The sequence below is a fragment of the Rhinolophus hipposideros genome, assembly GCF_964194185.1.
Source record: "Rhinolophus hipposideros genome assembly, chromosome: 22".
NCBI lineage: Eukaryota > Metazoa > Chordata > Mammalia > Chiroptera > Rhinolophidae > Rhinolophus > Rhinolophus hipposideros.
The window spans coordinates 26,582,616-26,602,390 of record NC_138068.1 but is presented as its reverse complement, the minus strand read 5'-3'; the positions used below and the strand labels follow the sequence as shown (position 1 = coordinate 26,602,390).

At 45.5% G+C, this 19,775-nt stretch overlaps 1 protein-coding gene across 2 annotated transcripts; it reads left to right on the top strand.

Annotated features, from left to right (window-relative positions):
- The first annotated feature begins 351 nt into the window (after window positions 1-351).
- PROKR2 (prokineticin receptor 2) lies at window positions 352-10,821 on the top strand. Of its 2 annotated transcripts, none has more exons than XM_081033983.1 (3): window positions 352-486; window positions 2,576-3,179; window positions 7,155-10,821. In XM_081033983.1, the coding sequence occupies exons 2-3, from the start codon at window positions 2,722-2,724 to the stop codon at window positions 7,849-7,851; spliced, it is 1,155 nt and encodes a 384-aa protein (XP_080890109.1). In that variant the 5' UTR covers window positions 352-486; window positions 2,576-2,721; the 3' UTR covers window positions 7,852-10,821. The 2 variants fall into 2 exon arrangements, with proteins under 2 accessions (XP_080890109.1, XP_080890110.1); XM_081033984.1 differs by having other exon boundaries at window positions 352-498.
- The last annotated feature ends 8,954 nt before the right edge of the window (window positions 10,822-19,775 follow it).

Here is a 19,775-nt window from a genome sequence, read left to right as displayed (position 1 = left end):
CCGGACGCTCGTCTGCACCCGCCACCCCCCATGCGGCGCCAGCCACCGTGGGACACAGAGAGCGTTGCGGGTTGCTTCAAATCGCAGCATGTAAATCGGGCTACTGCGGTCGCAATGACACCGGAGTGCGAAGGCGCAGGAAACCCTGCGAAGGGTCTGCCCGGCGCACTGGGGATCCCCGCCAACGGCTCCCTGCGCCCTGGGCGCCCCGGGTGCGGGAGCCCAGCGCCCCTCGTCGGCCTTGGCTGGGAAGCGGGCGGGGGACCCTGGGGCGGAGTCGAGCGCGGGGCGGGGCGCCCCCCGCTGGGTCCGAGGCGCGAAGAAGAGCGGCGGAGGCGGAGCGCCAACTCCAGCGCGAAGACGGAGACCGCGACGCTCCGGGAAAGCGCGCCGGGGCGAGGAAGGAACACAGACACCCGCAACGCAGCGCCCCCTCAAGTACAAGGCTGGGTTCCCGGGGCGCGGAGGAAGAAGGCGCCGAGGCAGGTAAATGCTGAGGTCAGCGCAGCCGGGGGCTCCGTGGGTGCCATGGAGGCGTCGCCCGGGCTGGTGCGCCCACGCCCACTTCTCCGCGGGTTTGGGGCTGCTTTGCCTCCCGCCGCCCTGGGGATGCGCGCGGGCTGGCTCGCAGAAGAGGAGTGGGTGCGGTGAGAGCCCCCATCCCATGGACCCGCTGAGACCGAGCAGGGGATGGTACACTGAGACTGGGGCGTGCGGGCGCGGGCAAAGGGGGCCAGCGGATGTTGGGCTGATGGGTGAGCGCCAAATTGCAGGGAAGGGCATGGGCAGGGGTGCACCTTCTTGAAAGGAGAGCAGAAAAAGGGAAGCGTCTCTGGGAAAATTCGGGCTCACTGTTTCCACCTCCACCCCCAGTTTTCTTCCCGCCCGGAGGCCAGACCCACTTTGCTTTTCAAGCCCGAATTTCTGACTTGATTCCCGCCTCTGCCAGGGCGGCGCCACTGGGGACCGCGAGGCCGCGCCGCGTGGTTAATCGCGGAAAGGGAGGCTGGAGGCTCCGGGGGCGAGTTGGTAAAGGGCAGGTAGTGCATCCCGCGGAATTGGGGCTGGGATCTGCCCAATCCGGGCGCAGGCCCCCTCCGCTGGGGTCCTAGGACCTGGAGAGCTGTGGAGCGTAGAAGCCGAGAGCGCCCCCCACTCCCGCTTCTCGGTTTCGGGCTGAATACTGTCTGCGGGCTTTGTGCCTCGCGTGAGACCGAGAGGCGACCGGGAGGGAGGACACCTCCGGCTGCAAAAGCCTCTGGACTTGAACCTCTCTTTACCTCTGGTTGGAGTGTCCCTGCCACCCTGCAACTGCTGTCCCTGCCTTTCGGGGACAGTTTCTTTCCGGGGCTCTCCCTCTCCTCTCACAGGACAGGGCCCGACCTCCTGTCCAGTTTGGTCCACTTCTTGCTACCAGCATCGGGTGGCCCCCACATTTGAAGTCGTTTCCAGGTGTGCTAAGGGGGGGTGCAGGTGGTTCCCAACTGGACGACTGGAGCCCCCACTGCAGGTGCTGGTGTCCGGGTCTTTTTCCAGTCCTTCTGACACCTTGAACCCAGTGGTACCCTATCGCCTGAGGGCTCAATACTTCAGATACCTTATTTCCTCTCTCGTGGGCATCTTGAGGATATAAAGGACTTAGGAACAGGTTTGTCCTCAGGCCCTCCTGGGTCCTCGCTGACACTCTCCTGCTCCTTGGGGGGCTCTTTTCAGTTAGGCCAGGTCTTGGAACAGCTACCACATACAGGACTCAGACCTTGGTGATAGACCTTGCTGATTCGGGGAGGGGATTCCGGGTCCTGGTGAAGGAAACAAGGGAGGGAGGGGAAGCAGACAAAGGATTTCTTTCCAGAGCTCAGTTCTCAGAATTCAGGGAAGCAGCAGAATTCCCTCCCACCCACACCCCCTCCACCTGCAGAATCCTGGCTGGGATCCTCATTCATCCATTCTACAGATTCCTCTTTTCCAGCCCCCACTATGTGCCAGGCCCTGGGCTAGGCAGCAGGGGTTTGGTTTACAGGAAGATTGGGACGCAGAGAGCATAAATCCACTGCCCCAAGATGACTCAGCCTGTCCATATGAAAATGGATTTGGTGATTTCCAAGTCCATGGTTTGGCCAGCACAGAGGGAGCGGTGCCCTGCTTTGGAGAAAAGACCCTGCTGTATCCTCGTCCTCTGGCGTCATTGTCCCTGGCTAACATTGTGACTGCCATAGAAGCCTGGGCCCACTCCCTGAAACAGCCTTGGAAAACTTCCAGAAGATCCCTGTGAGGGCTAATGGGGGGGTAACTGGGCAGTCAGAGTGGCCTTGGCTCCCGGGGAAAAGGCAAAGACGGACACTCTTCTTGAATGTGCCTGGGGAGTCCAGTCCATCCTATGCCTGGTCCGTCTGACAGCCTGACAGCCAGTGGAGGATTTTCTAATTTCCAGATCTTATGTCACCTTTCCCCTATACCCTAGGCTGTTCTGTCTGTGGGTAAGCACAGGATCTGGTTGGCCTATACCTGGGGGACTCTGGGGCAATGCTACCAGGTGTTCTCCTGCATGTTGTCCACTAGTTGTGTCTCCTTCCAGGATCCAGGATGACGTGTTGACTCTCTCCAAGGATGTGGGCGGGGTGTTCGGCTCACTGACCTTGTGAAAGCAGAAGGTCTGCGCCCGGAGCTCAGAGTGCTCAGACCCTGAGACTCCCACCCACCACTCTTCCTGCCAGCTTCACCATGGCCACCCGGAATGGAAACACCGGTTTTGCACCCAACTTCAATTCATCCCAAGACCATGCTTCCTCCCTCCCCTTCAACTTCAGTTATGGTGATTACGACCTTCCTCTGGATGAGGATGAGGACATGACCAAGACTCGCACCTTCTTCGCAGCCAAGATCGTCATCGGTGTGGCACTGGCAGGTATCATGCTGGTTTGTGGCATTGGCAACTTCGTCTTTATTGCTGCTCTTGTCCGCTATAAGAAGCTGCGCAACCTTACCAACCTGCTCATCGCCAACCTGGCCATCTCTGACTTTCTGGTGGCCATCGTCTGCTGCCCCTTCGAGATGGACTACTACGTGGTGCGCCAGCTGTCCTGGGAGCATGGCCACGTGCTCTGTGCCTCTGTCAATTACCTGCGTACTGTGTCCCTCTATGTCTCCACCAACGCCCTGCTGGCCATCGCTATTGACAGGTGAGGATGTTGGGCTGGGACAAAGATGGGGGCTGGGCCAGGCTGCCCCTTTCCTCACTTCAGCTCTGACAGTTGGCATTGCTTCCGATGTGAATGCTCGCTGATCTATCATGGGGCAAGAAGGGACCTGGTTTCTCCAGTTGTGGTTCGTGTCCTCCCACCTGGGAGCAAGAGTAAGGCTTCTGAGCCCCCCCATTCTGGGCCATGCCCCCAAATACCACATATGTTTCGGATAACAGGCATGTCACGTGACCATGAGTGACATCAAACACAGAAGCAAAAGCAGAAAGTTTAGGCAGCTTACTAACTTAGAAGCCATAGAAGAGTTAACTAGTTCCCAGGCACGATAGCATGTACCAAGTTTTTCTGTAACTACTACCCAGTGCAAGATACAGAACATTTTCATCCTCTAGGAAACTTCCTGATGTCACTTACCAGGCAACTTCCTGATCTGATTTCTATCATCACAGTTTAGTGTTGCCTGTTCTTTAACTTCATAAAAATGGAATCATACAGGATGTACTCTTGTTTCTAGTGAGTCTGTTGCACAGCTGATTTTAAAATCAGACAACAGGGCTTGTTTGCAGAAAAGAGGAAAGGACATGCTTCCTTTGCTTTTTTGCATACATCCATTGCTCATTTGCATACATTTGCATGAGATGTTCTGGAAGTCCTTGCTCTGTTACAGATTTATAAAATAAAATTTCTAATAGCAGCTTATGACAAATCTGACACATGTTTTATTTACGTAAACAGTTATAGGCCAGCAATGGCTGTTTGAGGGGAGTAATTGGTGTCACATCCGCTTGGTCCACCATTGTGAGCTATGCTGAAACTAATTTTGACGTTTTTTAATCATCTTTTTGTCCTCTTTTAACCCTTTTGTTTTTCCCTTGTCCTTAGTGCTATTTAGGTTTGTTGTCCTTTTTAATCAACCAGTTGATTATTTTTCATTTATGATCATTAATACACATACATAAAAGGCATCTTCTTTTCTATAACATAATTCAGGCAGGAAAAACAATTTTGTTATTACACCTCTGAGGCGCTCCAGCGCTAAAACCAGTGTTTATGAAATGTACCCATCAACCAACTGCACAAAATTCCCCAAGGGAAATGATACAAGGTATTCTTTGATACAGTAATGTAAAATCAGATTCCTGGGCCCCACCCCAGCCCTGCTAAACAAAAGAATTCCTGGGCTAGGGCCCAGGAATCTGCATTTTTATCCAATTCTCTGAGTGATTCTATTGTTTGCTCAAGTGAGAGTTATCATTCTCATCCCCTTTGTCCCATTGAAATCTTTGTCTTTATAATGTACTTTGGGTTTTTTTGTTTCTTTGTTTGTCTGGTTTTCTTTTTGGTAAGAGAAGTTTGTTAGGAAGCAACCATCCTGTTACAACACAAAAAGTGGTTCTTTTTTCACCACAGATCAGCATTGCCCCAGTCAGATTCTCAGCTCCATCAGCAGTTCCACCAGGTTCCCAATCACCCAAACAGGAAAAATCAGCATCATTCATTGCCTTTCTTCCTGTCCCACCCCCACCCAACCACCCACCTTTTGTGTTCAGCCCTGCACCAAGTCTTGGCAACTAATTGTCCCTCCAACCTCATCTCTTGGTTGGCCATAGCTGGACCATCATAATGCTCCTCTAACCTATCTCTTCACCCCGCTCAGGGGCTCCTCACTGTCCCCTGAAATCCATACTCATTCATATTAAGCATCAGAATATTATCATTGATGAGTTTTCCTAAACTATTTTATTGCTTACAAACATCCAAGAGTTTCAGTACCAAACCGAATACATGCTAAATCCTGAGTCTAGCATTCCTGAGCCTTTATAATCTGATGTCCCCTTGTCTTTCCAATCTCATGCTGTGTATGGAGGAGATACAGATAGTCTTTTCCAAAGAACATTGTATTTTAAGCACAATAACCATGTTTTATATCTTCCTGTCTCCACAGTGTCTAGCACAGAGCCTTATACCTGTGTCTTGGTTTGGCTTACTCCCAAACTAAACTCTGAGACAAGGATTCATGGTGCGCCTATAGGGAGATAGGAAGTGAGGCAGGCAAGGGAAGGCAGTCAGTACAGACTGTGTTACTGAGCAAGTTTCCACTGGGGGCAACTGATGCTTATTCCTCTTGGGCTGGTGTAGATCACACCTCAGAGTTCTCTTAGGAGTGGGAAGTGGAAAGGAGCTGGGGTATTTATACACCAACTCAGAAGTCATTGGTGAGAGCTGCTCTGGAAATGCTGTGCAGGTAGCCTAGAGGACTCTGGAAGCCAGAGGAGGCCCGCAGATAATGAAATGCAGGTGCTAGCAGATGGGAGTGGACAGGTGTGCACTGAAGCGATAAGAGCCAAAGGATATGAGAGGAACCCCGACAGCATCTGCTGCAACCTGGTAAATCCACAACAGGTTGCTGGCCCTGCTGTGTGTGCCCCGCCTATGGGTGTGGAAACATAAAGTAGTAGAATACACAGTCCTTGAGCTCAGGCAGCTTTTTTTTCCCACAAAAGCTAGAATTATCAAGTGGCAGGTAAGAGTAACTTGGAGGAAGATGTGATCATTATGTTAGTGATGTAGTCTGGTAATGATGCATGGAGATGTTGAAATTCAAGTGTGCTATCCTCACCACCTTCTACTCACCCCATTGATGAAGGCAGGATTCTCCTGCCCTAAATAGCACAAGGTGACTGAACACACAAACCTGACACTGGACAGATGCAGCCAATAACAGTTAGTTTGTCCCATATACTCACAGACCAGGGGTGGAGGATACATGCAAGGCTGTATAGCAGTTCCCCTCAGGAACAGAATGAACCAGCTGGGGCTGTGGGCAGCAGGCTTTATAGTGACAATAGGATGGGGTGACCCTTGGTTCCCATGGGAGGATGTGATTGGCTTGTTTGAATAATTTTGCCAACTAGCAGAGAGGTAAACCCCATTAGGTTGAGGATTGGGGGTGCAGCTGGTCCAGCTGATAGAGGAACTAGCAGAACAGGTAGCCTTTACTGCTGTGTAGAAGGGTGTATCTGGGGAGAACAGGAAACTTGTGGCTAGGCCTTTGGGATGCTATTTCAAATCACAGAGACCCTAGAAGGAGAGTGTTGACCTCAAGAAACACATCTAAGCAGATAGATGGCAACAACAACCTTGCTTTATGGTGTCAAGGCAACTTCACACACGTCATCTAAGCTTGAGATAGCCCAGGGAGGTGGGTGTAAAAGCTTTGTATCATGAGCCAGGATTCTGGCCCCTGCACCAAGTAAGCTTGGGCAAGTCACTTACTTATTAGCTTCCTTAGATTCCACCCCAAGTCCACTCTGATTCTCCTGCTCTGTGGTGCAGGATGACACCTGGGGGAAGGAGAGAGAAAGCCCTAGTTTACTGCCCTGAAAAAGTCCCTGCCTCTCTCTGAGGTCCACAGCCCTTCTTTCTCCTCTAAGCCACGGGATATTTGGAATAAGGAGTTTTGAAAGTGTTATGTTCTTGGGCAGAATGGCAAGGCTGAAAGCCAAGGGAGTATCAATAGGACTCATAATAATAATAAGCCACATACTACATGCCTAGCATTTTACAAACATTATCATATTTAATAGTCACAGCATCCCTGCAAGATAGGTGTCATTTTACCCCATATTGCAGTTGACAAAACAGAGAGAGACTTAAGTGATTCACTCCAGACTCCAAAGCCAATTAGGGGAAAAGCCAGGATTTATTCCACCCGTTTGACCCAAGGCCTGTGCTGTTTCCTCTAACCCACCCCACTTCTCCAAATGCCAAATGATCTTGGTAAAATACGACAAAGCTTGTTGAAGCTGGATATCATAGATACATGGGGACTCATGCCATTTTGTCTGCGTTTGTGTGTGTTCGGGGTTAGTTAGAAACTAATAATAGCTTGGAGTTAGTTAGAAGTTCCCAAGCACACTTTCATCACTACTGATGGCTTCCCTTCCCCACCAGATATCTCGCTATCGTTCACCCCTTGAAACCACGGATGAATTATCAAACGGCCTCCATCCTGATCGCGTTGGTCTGGATGGTGTCCATTCTCATCGCCATCCCCTCCGCCTACTTCGCAACGGAAACGGTCCTCTTTATCGTCAAAAACCAGGAAAAGATCTTTTGTGGCCAGATCTGGCCAGTGGACCAGGAGCTCTACTACAAGTCCTACTTCCTCTTCATCTTCGGCATCGAGTTCGTGGGCCCCGTGGTCACCATGACCCTGTGCTACGCCCGGATCTCCCGGGAACTCTGGTTCAAGGCCGTCCCTGGTTTCCAGACGGAGCAGATCCGGAAGCGGCTGCGCTGCCGCCGGAAGACGGTCCTGGTGCTCATGTGTATCCTCACCGCCTACGTGCTGTGCTGGGCGCCCTTCTACGGCTTCACCATCGTGCGCGACTTCTTCCCCACGGTGTTCGTGAAGGAGAAGCACTACCTCACGGCCTTCTACGTCGTCGAGTGCATCGCCATGAGCAACAGCATGATCAACACCGTGTGCTTCGTGACCGTCAAGAACAACACCATGAAGTACTTCAAGAAGATGATGCTGCTCCACTGGCGGCCCTCTCACCACGGGAGCAAGTCCAGCGCCGAACTCGACCTCAAAACCAGCGGCGTGCCGGCCACGGAGGAGGTGGACTGCATCAGGCTGAAGTGACCCGCTGGCGTTTCATAACTGAAAGTCCGAAAGGCAGTGCTGAGAGGAAACTGTACCCGTCACCACGTTCACGGGCTGCGGGGGGAAAGGGCAGCTGTGTCCACTGCTCACCACCCTCAAGTTGCTGGATACTTCTCAGTCGTAACACGCAAGGAGACCATCTGCAAACCACAGCAGCGGACCTTTCCTGCTATCTGCTCAGCACCTACTGTATGCACAGCCACACCCATGGGACGACACAAGTAATGGCGACTGACGTGAACGTGTGCTGAGGGCCAGCCACCTCAGTGAGATTAGACAGGGGCAACAGGAGCCGACATGTATGAATCACTGACTGTGTGCAAAAGTATGGAAATAACAAAACTGAATGGCAGAAGGGCCGGACAGAGGCTTCAAATGGTCATCTGAAGTGACTTTCCATCTTCCCTTATTCTGTATCTCATCACTGCGGGAATGTCAAAAGGCAGTAAAAAAGAAGGCACTCAGACAGGATGGAAACGTAAAAATAAGTTTGTCAGAGGATGGGGTTTACAGCCTCATGAGAAGAGAGTTCATGCCGTCCCATTGAGTTTTCCCACTCAGGTCCTACTACTTCCCTGGCACATTCTCTAGGACTCTGGCAGCCAGAAAAGAATTTTCTCACAGCCAGGCTATTGGTGATCTACAGTGGTATAATTTCAAAAAATCTTTTCCAGTGATGCTTGAAAAGCTCATTATTCTTTTGGGTGAAGACAAATAATCCTGAAATGAAGAACACAGCCAGTTCTTGACACCTTAGTTTAAAGTATCAAAGGGACCCTAGTGTCAGGGAGGAAGGGGACAGAGAAAGAGGTGGAGCTTGCTACTGGCTCCACCAGTAGCAAAATAAACTGTGTGGCTCTTTTGTTAAGGTCTGGACCACTTTTCTAGAACAAATCCTCTTTTACAAAATGAACTCTACTTGGAATCCAAAGGCCTGGATTCAAGTCCTAACTCAAACACTCATATGACCACGATGTTTACTCTCTCTGAGTGTCAGTTTTGCTTCAATGAAATAAAGATGATGAAAATACTTGTACTGTCTACCCTTTAGGACTGTTGGGAGAGCCCACTGAGGTCATACCTTGTGAAAGTGTGTTTCAACTATATAAGTGATAAGAATGGATAAGTGATATTTAAAGTTTGTTTGGACAAGGGAAACTTCCTCCATTGTGACTTATAATGGAGAAACATTCCCACATTTTCATCTCTGTTTGGACCAGAGACCCCTGAATTCTTACAGTGCAGCCCATATACACCAGAGCAAAAAAGGAATCCCTGTCCTGGGTTATAATTTGGAAGATTCAACCTCAGAGTGTCAGTGACCCCCATGCTTTCAGCATCCCTGTTGTCCTACAAGTGTTGACAATCTTCCCTGCATGTTGCAGACCCCAGGGCCTCATAATCTGTTTATATTATTGGACATCTGTGGTGATTGTATTTGTCCTAATTTCTTCCTGATTCATTTTGAAACAAAGACTATATAAATTGTACCTGGTTTGGAATTCAGCCATCCACATTTGGACTATTTTTTTTTTAAGAGAAAGCATTTAGTTCTTTGCTTGTGGTTTGTTTTTGTTTTTTTAAATTAACTTTTGGGTTGTTTACTCAACAGTGAAGTTTCAATCAACATTTTCTTCCATCACCACCCGGCAGACACTTTGAAGTCCAGTCACTGTACTCTCAGAAAATGTTAGCCTAAGCCAAATGGTTTGTAAATTCTGATTTTACAAAATTACACAATGCATTCTAAAACCAAGCAAGTAAGTATTGGGGGTTATCTGTATTTTTATGATTATAATAACTATTTTTATTTATTACCACCTTCTTGACTTTTCTCCTAATAACATTCTTTAAGAGTAGACTGTGTACCAGTTGTGTCTATCAAAAGAACTCATCTCCTTTTTCCTTTTGATCCTGAAATGTACTATCCTTTCTTCCCTTAAATGTAGCCTGAAATAATGTTTGTAAATATGAGTGTGTATTTATGATTTTCCAGTGCTAGGTTATTAAATGAAATATTAACATAAGGAAGCTTACCAGAGTGTTAGAGCATTTTCCCCACCAATCTTTTATATATGTTAGTACATTTAGATATATGAGGTGTGACAATTTAGTTCGCGAACTTGTTGCTAACCTTTTTTGACATCAGAGGGATTATTCATTATGAATTTGTACCAACTGGACAAACAGTTAACCAAGTTTACTATTTAGAAGTGCTGAAAAGGCTGCGTGAAAAAGTTAGATGAAATGACCTGAACTTTTCGCCAACAAGTCATGATTCTTGCATCACGACAATGCACCAGCTCACATGGCACTGTCTGTGAGGGAGCTTTTAGCCAGTAAACAAATAACTGTATTGGAACACCCTCCCTATTCACTTGATCTGGCCCCCAATGACTTCTTTCATTATCGAAGATAAAGGAAATATTGAAAGGAAGACATTTTGATGACATTTGATGACATTCAGGATATCAAGGGTAATACAATGACAGCTCTGATGGCCATTCCAGGAGGAGTTCCAAAATTGCTTTGAAGGGTGGACTAAGCGCTGCCATTGGTGTGTAGTTTCCCAAGGGGAGTACGTCGAAGGTGACTGTAGTGATATTCAGCAATGAGGTATATAGCACTTTTTCTAGGATGAGTTCGTGATCTTAATTGTCCAACCTCATAAATGAACTAATAGCCATCTAAACAGTTCAACCTTAAAACAGAAAAGGAATTTGTTGAAGGCAGTTTTAGAACAGCAGTAACTCATACCAGCAACCAGCCTCATCTTGGTTACATCCCTCAAGCTTACAGCCCAGGAGTGCATTCATGCATGCAAATAAGCAGAGAACCACGTTACTCCTTCATTTTAAAATCATCTTGTTCGTTTAATGAAAACTGCTGTTTGCGTGGAAACTGTTCATTCATGTAACTGGTGTTAAATAAATTAATTGCATCGTGTTTAAGTTTTTCTTCTCAAGACTAATTAATGGTAAGCTTAAAAATACTTGCGAAGTGCTAAGATATATAAATACTTATATATACTATTATATATTGAAATTTTAATCTCATTTGGCAAAATGGATCCATCTTCTCAGCCAAAATAAGAGAAAAGATGGCTTTGTGGTGAAGCTATTAGAGATTTTTCTTTCAGCATCCAACATCTAAAATAAGTTGATGCTCTGATTGAAGAAATCAAAAGATGGCTTTAAGCCCTTCAGGCATAAAAACCAATTCCAGACTTATGAGGGAGAATGTGACATGTGGGAGGTGATTAGAAAACTTAAAGTGAGTTCTATTTCTAGGGTGAAATGATGGCTTTGAAACTTATCTCTGCAATTTAACCATTATCTCTCCCTTGGGCTCAAGAACACACACACACACACACACACACACACACACACACACACACACACACACACACACCAATAGGATACCAGAACAGGAAAAGACCTTGTAAGGGCATATAACTCAATGCACTCCTTTCTTAGATGAGAAGATCTGAATTTCAAATGAGGAAATGACTTAATGTTGCACAGCTAACATTTGCTGGAGCCAAAATATTGCCCCAAGGTCTCACTGCGGTCCAGTAAACTGCGCTCAGTAACTGCCCTCCAGAGTCCAAAGGACCCTCTAAGAATGCTTAAAGGGCCATTTAAGTTAGTTTCTGACCTCATGGGAGAATCTTTAATTTTTTTTTTAATTGGGGAATATTGGGGAAGAGTGTGTTTTTCCAGGACCCATTCGCTCCAAGTCAAGTCGTTGTTTTCAATTTAGTTGTGGAGGGCGCAGCCCATTGGCCCATGTGGGGATTGAACTGGCGGCCCTTGTGTTATGAGCACTATGCTCCAACCACTGAGCAAACCAGCTGCCCCTCATGGGAGAATCTTAAACTGCACAAAAGATACCTTCCCTCCATCTGGCAAGCAAAAAGTGCATCCCATCCAAGGGATTTCATAATGCAGACTCCAGGATTTAAGAGAAACCAGGGAGAATTACACCAGGATACTCCAGTGTTTCTGCCTTTCTTTTCCCCTAATGAGAGAGATACCCCCACTGGGAGATGTCTAAAGACATTTGACTTGAATGCACCAGAAGCAGTTAAGAGGTGATGCTGGAGCCATGTGGGAAGGTATATTGTGATGGGAGGCGACCTTGGCCCCAGGAAAAGCAGGTAGTGGGAAAGAGGCTGACATTCAAAGACAAAGCAAGACTGGGGCCATCCAAGACAGAGGGTGCAATCTTCACACACATTACGACTGCTGACCCCAAGCAGTAGTCATTCTTCATGCATCCCGGGAACCAAATGCCTTTTGGCCAACAGGTCAGACTCTCCTGACGTCTTCCAACCAGGCACACATCACCTCCTGGGGGTGTTTGAACCACTTACTCCTTTACAGGTGTTCAAAGAGCTCCAAATACAGTATAGTTTTTCCAAGAGATAAACTGGTCTAAAAAAAAAAAGTGTGGCACTTTTTTCAGATATAACAAATTGGTGGGAGGCAAGGGATTCATTGGAACTTGGAAAGAATAAGTAATCACTGAACAGCGAAGTAGGCAGGGGGTTTGCCTCCAAGAAGCAGGGAGGTCAGCTCCTGGAACAGAAGGTCATGTAGACACAAGGTCCTTGTATGCCTTTGTTGATATCACTTTGTGACATATGAGTCACAGGCTGAAATGAAAGAGGTTGTTGCCAGAATCTCATTTAATGCTGACCATGGGTTTCCAGCTCTGGATCCAGCTCCTAAGCAAGATCCGGACATAATCCTTTGACTGAACTCTGCTGCAGTGATGATCCAGTGTGTGTAGAAAAGGGTATCCCATCTACTCATCCAGTCTGTGTGCTAGCTGCTGTGGAGAAACAAAAATGATGGAGATGCCAGCCTGAATGTCAAGGTGACTTTTGAAATAATATGTGATTGTTTCTATGTCAAAGTTGAGATACTGTAAGAACAAAAATGGAGCAAATTTAAAATACAGGTTCCTTCCAGCCATGAGGATCAGAAAAGGTTTGTGGTGGGGTAGTTAGGCTGAGCCCTGGAAGATAGGGAATGGGGGGGAGAACGTATCTAGGCCAAGGGAATAGAATGAGCAAAGACATAGAAGAGGGGCAATGAGATGGAATATAAATGAGACAGCAAATCGCTTGGTCTGAAAAGCACACAGAATACAGAGTGTTTAGAGGAAGAATAGACTCAAACAGCAGACTGAAGAGGTAGGATGAAGAAAGAGGCCAGGCATAGGGGTGGATTCAAAAAGCCCCATTCACAATCAGACAGAATTGGGTTCAAAAAGTATTACTTAACCATATGAATTTGGAAATATACCTTACCCAGGCCTTATTTCCTCATGAGTAAAATGGGAATAATAATAGTACTTACATAATAGGATTATATGTGCATTAAATATATATCTTAGAAAAATGCCTACTACATCATAAGCAGTCAACAGGTAGTAATTGTTACTTTTAGAATGATTAATTCTCGGAACAGAATTTCTCCTGGATGAATCCAAAACATTGTATATCACATATAATGGATATAATATTTTGGGATTATGAAACTAGCATATTTTTATTTTCCATGATCCCAAGTCCCTGGTATCTTGTACTCCTAACTGTACCTGACCAGCTCAAATCACAGGATTTCTTCCATACTATGGAGAGAATGCCCTTCCACCATCAAGGCTGATTCAGGAATTTTAATGACCCTCAAGAAGGAAACTATGATGGAGGGAAAGTCCCTTCCATAGAGGAAGAAGAAAACAGATCCCACCTCTTCCAGTCCCAATGATAGTGGGAAAGAAAGAAACAGAAGTTACTTGAAGACCAGCTGCATTTGTCCTTGCTTTCTTCAGGGACTAAATCTAGGCAGTGAACGTGGGAATATAATAGAAGTATCGAAGGCATAGAGAAGCCTAAGATCATGGGGCAGGGAGGCGCCAATGGAATCCTTCCCCAAGGTTATCTGGGGGAGGACGCAAGCCGCTAAGAGAAACCTGCATATGGCCCAGAGACATGGTGAAACAGCAGTGAAGGAGACAGAAGCGAGAGAGAGGAGTCTGAGACAGTGCCTTAATATCCCACAGCCAGCAGGGATCCATAAATTTTCATGTGCACCAGTTAGGGGCCACAATGGCTAGACAGAAGCCTGGGGTTGGGTCAAAGAGGCCATTAGATGTTGGGCCTTTGCCATAAAGAACAAGTATCCAGGACTATAGGCTACAAAGGACTAGATGGGACCCAGTATTCCTCAGCAATCCATCCTGCAGCAGAGCCAGCCAGGGTCTAGGACCCACAAACTGTGCATGATTCTGAGGCTTCCTCTCCCCTTCCTCCAACATAAGGTCACAGGAAGCCCCACCATGTTGGGAAAGTAGTAGGGGGCAGAGCTTGAAATCCAAAAGGTTTCATTTGTCTGAAAGTGTGTGATTTAAGTTGAAGGGAATCTACTTAAGTTCAAAAAAACTATCTGTCATTAATAGCTAAGTTTAAGTTTGCTTCTCCACCTCCCTGTGAGATGGGGGCTCATGAAGCTTTGATTGAAGACAGAAAAGTCAAGAAGCTATGTTTTTCTTATACATCCAAGTATAGTGTCAGCCAGCATTTCATATATAACAATGATAAAGAGGCAGCAAAAGACTGGGGAGAAAAGAGAAAGAGAAACTGTCACACTGGAAACACATGATAGGAATGAAAATTATCGCACAGGATCCAGATCCAGACCTTCTAGAATAGCGTTCAAAACAATAAGGAGAAGCTAGCATGACTTCAACATGGACAGTACAGGAAAACATAGTTGTTATAGCATATAGTTGATATAGCACATAGCAAAATACATTTGATATAGTTGATGGCAGCCCTTGATATTGCCAGCTTTGATATTTGTGACTTGGTTCATGAGCAATCACAGATTCATGATGTAATCATTTGGCATTTTGGAAGGCAGAGATTTCCATTTTGCACAGCAATGACTAGGCCTTGCCAACCATATGGCAGCCCAATTTTAATGTGGCTTTCTTGTTCTTTACTCAACAGTGTATATCCAGTTGCTCTCATGAAATGATAAAAGATCATATTCCTTTTAAAAAAAAAAAAAGTTCCCCAAAAGAAAGCCAATGGCTTTCTGATGAAGAGAACTGGTGCTACTATGGAAAGAGAAGAAAGAAATTAAGATGAGAAATTAAAGATTCTATCAAAAATAATAGTTATTAGCTAGAGAATAGAAGTTCAGATAAATGTAAAGAATACAATGACCTTTTTGCTTATTCCAATCCATGGTATGCATACACTAGATAGAAGCTTTATACCGAAACAAGAAGTGATTCATAAAATTTTCAGTCAATGTTCCAGCCTGTAAAAAAGTTACATATTATGGAAGAAATTAGATGCCATAGACTGAACATATATTTGGGATTCCCAAAAGTCTGCATCCTAGAATGATTTATTCATGAGTGTCAAGCCTCTGTCTTTCCTAGATTTCAATTAAACTTTTAATGCCTTCTCAAGGGAGTCTTGTGGGAATATTGAGAAATATAGATGAGGTGATACGTGGATTAGATAGATTCATAGCTGGCAGAAAGAATATTGATCAAAGAATCTGTGTTAATCTGAAGATTGTATCCATTGCTTGACTAGACCTAAAGAAGGCAAGATTATTAAAGGTCTGGCCCCCTGAAAGGGATCTGAAGTGGATGGCAGACACGTGGATGAATTAGTTTCTCATCATGCAAGTTGTTTCAACTGCCTCACCTTCAAGCATGGTTTGGCTCACTCAAACCCAGACAGTACACCTGGAGTCCTGAGTTTTCATTTTATTTCAGCACAATAAAATTTTGTTTTATTTTATTTTATTTGTTATATTGTATCTTGTAGAGGCAGCTGTAGATGAACTCTGGAAATTAGTTCTTCTCCTCGTCATTATAATCATCACCACCTACCGTTTGCAGAGAGTTGTGGGAACATCTAGGGAAGGAAGCAGAAAATTGGGAGGTCCATAGCTGACCCAGGAAAGCATCACCATCCACAGCCACACTGTTTTCACAACAGTTTTTTTGTTTGTTTGTTTTGTAATTAAGCCACTGCCTTTCAGATCTTTGAGCATCATTTATTGCAGGGGCAACCCCAGCTTTTTCTCCAAGGTGATTCTTATTACAGTAAGTCCTCACTTAATGTCATCAATAGGTTCTGTGACTTTAAGTGTAACTATGTATAATGAAATCAATTTTACCACAGGCTAACTGATATAAAGAAGAGGTAAGTTCCTACAGCATCTTATAACATTATAATGAAATGTTATTCAAGAATCTGCTATATAGCATCACAAAACCACATGGTGCTGATGTTTCTGGTCCTCAGATTACTCCACCTGAGCCTGGCTTCTTTGCTCTAAGCATGATTTTAGGTAAAAACATCTCTTAATGTTGGATTTACAAACACACTGAGGTGGTTCTGAATGAGCCTCTACTCCCCAGTGTGATGGGCTGAACAATGATCCTCCAAGTGTGTCCACATCCTAATCCCCAAAGCCTGTCAATATGTCATCTTGTAACAAAAGGGATTTGCTTGTGTTAAGTCAGGCATCTTGACATAAGGAGATAATTCTGCATTATCTGGGGTGAGCCCAGTGTCATCACAAGGATCCTTATAAGACACAGGCAAGAAGAAAAAAGTCAGGAAAAGGAGATGTCATAACAAAAGCAGAGGTTGGAATGATGTGCTTTGAAGATGGAGGCAGGAACCACAAGCCAAGGAAATAAGACACCTTCTAAAATCTAAAAAGGGCAACAAAACAAATTATCCCCTGGAGTCTTCAGAAGGAACACAACCGTGTCATTTTGGATTTCTGACCTCCGAAACTGAAAGAGAATAAATTTATATTATTTTAAGCCACTAAGTTCGTGTTGATTTGTTACAGAAGCAATAGGAAACGAATACAACCAGGTACCAAGTCCATTGCTATCTTTGAAGGTGAACTATCAGGAAGCACTTTGGTTCTCCCCAAACTGTATGCCTCTGCCTGAATGTTCACTCTCCTGCCTTAACGTCAGTGAGGACAGCCATAGGATGAGGTTGATTTGGAAGGCAGTCCAGAAAGGGACAGGCAATACTGCCAGTCAATGCAGGCTAAGGGTCAAGTTTAGGGAGAGCAAGAAAAGCAGGAGGAACAAGCAGAGTTCAGGCTGTCAGACAACAAACTGCTCCTAAATGAAAAAAGAAAGAGAAAATACATGTTTTAGATAAGCTTCCTTCAGGCATGAGTTATAAAGCTGTTGGCCATGAGTTCAGTGTTAATGAATCAACAATATACATTAAATAAGGTGTCTTTAAACAGAAACACACATAAAACAATGGTATGTCCTGAGTGGCTGGCAAAACTGTTGTGACCAGAGGCTCACAGAAAACTAACCCTGTAATTCCTCAAGGAGCAATTGTTCCGTATTCAATAACTCAGTGTTTGCAGTGACTTTATAAAACCAACTACCGTGAATAATGAGAACTGACTGTCATCTTGTGAGTTCAAACCTCATTTGTCACAAGACATAACTTGAAGTGCTAGTTGAATGAAATCATGGAGTCCAGGGTTTGAATTTGTCAAATGGCCACATCTGGCAGCATTCCTGCCACCCCCCCCCAACCCCCCCACACACACAATTCTGCCACTTTGATACAAATTGAAACCCCTTGGAAAGGAAGGTCTTGGATGGGAGCACACACGTTTAACCAAACCGCAGCCCACACTTTCTAGGGACCACATATCTAGGAGACCATCTTTTTTTCCTTCATTTAAAAAAAAAAAAAAAGGGTCGGCCCGGTGGCTCAAGCGGTTAGAGCTCCAAGTCCCTAACTCCGAAGGCCGCCGGTTCGGTTCCCGAAAAAGAAAAAAAAAGAAAGAACTGAATTTGAAAGCTACAGCTCTTCTGTTCTATAGCATTATTATGGAACAGGAAGAAAAAAACCACAGTCTCCCCATCCCAGAGTGGAAAGGAAGATAGCCTTTGGCGAAGACATTAATTGAGCCTCAATGTAGCAATTTCAGAGCTTTTCAAAGTGGGTCTTTGCGATGCGGAGGAAACAGTTATTAAGAGGTAGTGCTATTTCTTACTCCCATTGGACCCAGGTGCACAGCCTGCAGGGTGGGGATTGAAACAAAAGAAAAGGAGCCAGTGATCTTCCACATGAAAAACGGGAAGTTTAACTCCACTGAGGGAATGTGGTTTTTAAAATTATGGGGTGTGAAGGAAAATGTTGCTCTGTCTCCTTGTGGGTTTTAACTGTCTCTGACAATTATCATTTGTCCTTGGAGACAGGAAAAAAAGAGAGAGAGAGAGAGGGAAAAATAAAGGGGGGTGGGAGGGAGGGAGAGAGAGAGAGAGAGAGAAAGAGAGAGAGAGAGAGAGAGGAAACACAGGGTTCGTTAGGTGCCTTTCCACCTGATTCAACAGCCACTCACTAGAAAACATGAAGGATGACAAGGTCTGCCTGCAAAATACGCAGATGTGGAGAAGAACTGGAAGGAAGAGCTCATCCTGGCCTGTGCTATGGGAACTAGAATGTCAAAAGCCAGCCCTCACTGCCTTTCTGGAGCCGAGACCAAAGGTCACTCTCATAGATGGAGTTCCTCAGCACCAGGGGCAGATCCTGGTTGAGGTGAATCGCCTGGGTAAACAATAGAGTTTCTAAAAAAGTGAGTGTGAGTCCTACAATGAGAATTAAAGAGAAACTAGTGCTCCCTTTTAAGGCAACAGTAAGATACGAGTATCTTCTCTTAGCCCTTCTATTCAACCTGTACTAGAAATCAGCATAAGACAAGGAAAAAAATTATAAGAAAAGAAGAATGCAATTGCCGTCATCTGCAGCCAATATAATTCCCTACACAGAAAATCCAAAAGAATCTAGTAGAAACTAATAGAATTAATGAGAGTACAGCAAGTTGGCTACAAGCTCCAGAAACAAAAATCAATAGCGAACTTGATAAGCTTATCCCAAAATTCAAGCCAGGCACCTTTTCAAAGACGCACTGACTTATTCTACCAGAGAACAATATTGTAAAGCTATAGTAATTAAAAGAGTGAGGAATTCAGGGACAGGATAAACCAATAGGCCGATGAAATAAAATATAAAACCCCAGATACAGACACATGTACATATGGAAATTGGCAAAATCAAGTTTTCTCCAAAATGTGGAAATTAAGGCTCAAGAGCTAGTTTAATCTCAGTTACAGAGAAATAAAGTGAGATTTTCACATTTGACTTTTTTTATTGAAAATTTCCACCTCCTATCTCCCGTTAACTCTATTGTAGAGGTGCTTAAAGGGATAAGGGGACAGGACAGAAAAGGGAAATGTGTCCCTGCTTTTGAGCCTGGAGAGAGGCTGCAACATCCAGGTCGTGGGGAGACTACAGTGTCCAGGCATTCCTGCATTACCTGTAGTGAAGGGAACAGAAGGAGACCTGGGAGCCAAGATGCCCTGGCTGCTGCCCAGTGGATACCTCAGGAAGGACTCAAGAGACTCTCCTGACACAAGGCTGGGAGGCTGGCACACGAATGACTCTACCCAAGTCCAACCAACTATTGTGTATTACAACAGAATTCCTCTGCTATGGATAACATGCCGCCACTCACTTTCTAAACATATTCTTCAATGGCCCTTTCTGTGCCAGAGATACTGCTTTCACGTGTCTTTATCGTAATAATCCTTTCCATCGCCTACCAGCATTAACGAGCAAGCCAAACTGCGTAACTTGTGAGCTATGATTCTGTCACCATACATTTATCACTGGCTGATTTGTGTCCATTCCTGCCTGCTCCTGGTCTCATCCCTACTCAGCCTCCTCTAAGACCCTGAGAGGAACCTTGAACCTTTCTGCCTTCGTTCTTATTACCTACTCCAGTTCCTCTGGTGGTAACTGGCTCTCT

Coding starts and splice junctions, on each gene's coding strand:
- PROKR2 (XM_081033983.1), top strand. CDS start 2,722: ATGGCCACCCGGAATGGAAACACCGGTTTTGCACCCAACTTCAATTCA. Junction 3,180..7,154: donor CTGGCCATCGCTATTGACAG/GTGAGGATGTTG, acceptor CTTCCCCACCAG/ATATCTCGCTATCGTTCACC.